The sequence below is a fragment of the Austrofundulus limnaeus genome, unplaced genomic scaffold (genome assembly GCF_001266775.1).
Source record: "Austrofundulus limnaeus strain Quisiro unplaced genomic scaffold, Austrofundulus_limnaeus-1.0 Scaffold3078, whole genome shotgun sequence".
In the NCBI taxonomy this organism is placed as follows: domain Eukaryota; kingdom Metazoa; phylum Chordata; class Actinopteri; order Cyprinodontiformes; family Rivulidae; genus Austrofundulus; species Austrofundulus limnaeus.
This window is the reverse complement of record NW_013955480.1, coordinates 1-651: the sequence shown is the minus strand read 5'-3', so window position 1 is coordinate 651 and position 651 is coordinate 1. Positions and strand designations below refer to the sequence as shown.

General features: G+C 48.5%; 1 protein-coding gene across 1 annotated transcript in view; it reads right to left on the bottom strand.

Moving 5' to 3' along the window:
* Window positions 1-535, bottom strand: part of LOC106511687 (KN motif and ankyrin repeat domain-containing protein 1) — a gene marked incomplete at its 5' end in the record, with an annotated part of 8,525 nt that extends 7,990 nt beyond the window's left edge. Inside the window, 1 exon segment of the mRNA XM_014000432.1 lies at window positions 316-535. Within this exon segment, the coding sequence (XP_013855886.1) occupies window positions 316-535 (220 nt within the window).
* Window positions 536-651: the final 116 nt, after the last annotated feature.

The following is a 651-nucleotide window of genomic DNA, read 5'->3' as shown; positions in this document are numbered from 1 at the left end:
GTGTCTAACATGTATCTATAATATGTGTCTAACATGTGTCTAACATGTGTCTAACATGTGTCTAACGTGTTAGACACATGTTAGACACATGTTAGACACATGTTAGACACATATTATAGATACATGTTAGACACATGTTAGACACATGTTAGACACATGTTAGACACATATTATAGATACATGTTAGACACACGTTAGAAACATGTTAGAAACTTAAGACACGTTGAGCCATCAGGCTGAAGAGACCAGTTTAATCTGGCCTCAGCTGGATCATAAGCAGGTTTACAGTTTGGTCCTGATGGCTCTTGTTCTCACCTGCGTCCAGCAGCTTCTTCACCACTTGGAAGTTGGAGTGGGACACGCTGTAGTGCAGCGCCGTGTTGCCGTTACCGTCGGCCATGTTGGCGATGTGGCGCAGCACAGCTGGCGAGACGGCCCCGAACCTCTCCAGGTAGTCCTCCACCATGGAGGCAGACGCAGACTTCTGGCTGGAGGCTCGGAACCATTCGTTCTGCAGAGTGTTGAGACACGCCCTCTGTGGAGGCAGGGCGGGTTATTAACCAGCTGAGACCTGGTCATGATGACCGGGTGTGTGTGTGTGTGTGTGTGTGTGTGTGTGTGTGTGTGTGTGTGTGTGTGTGTGTGTGTGTG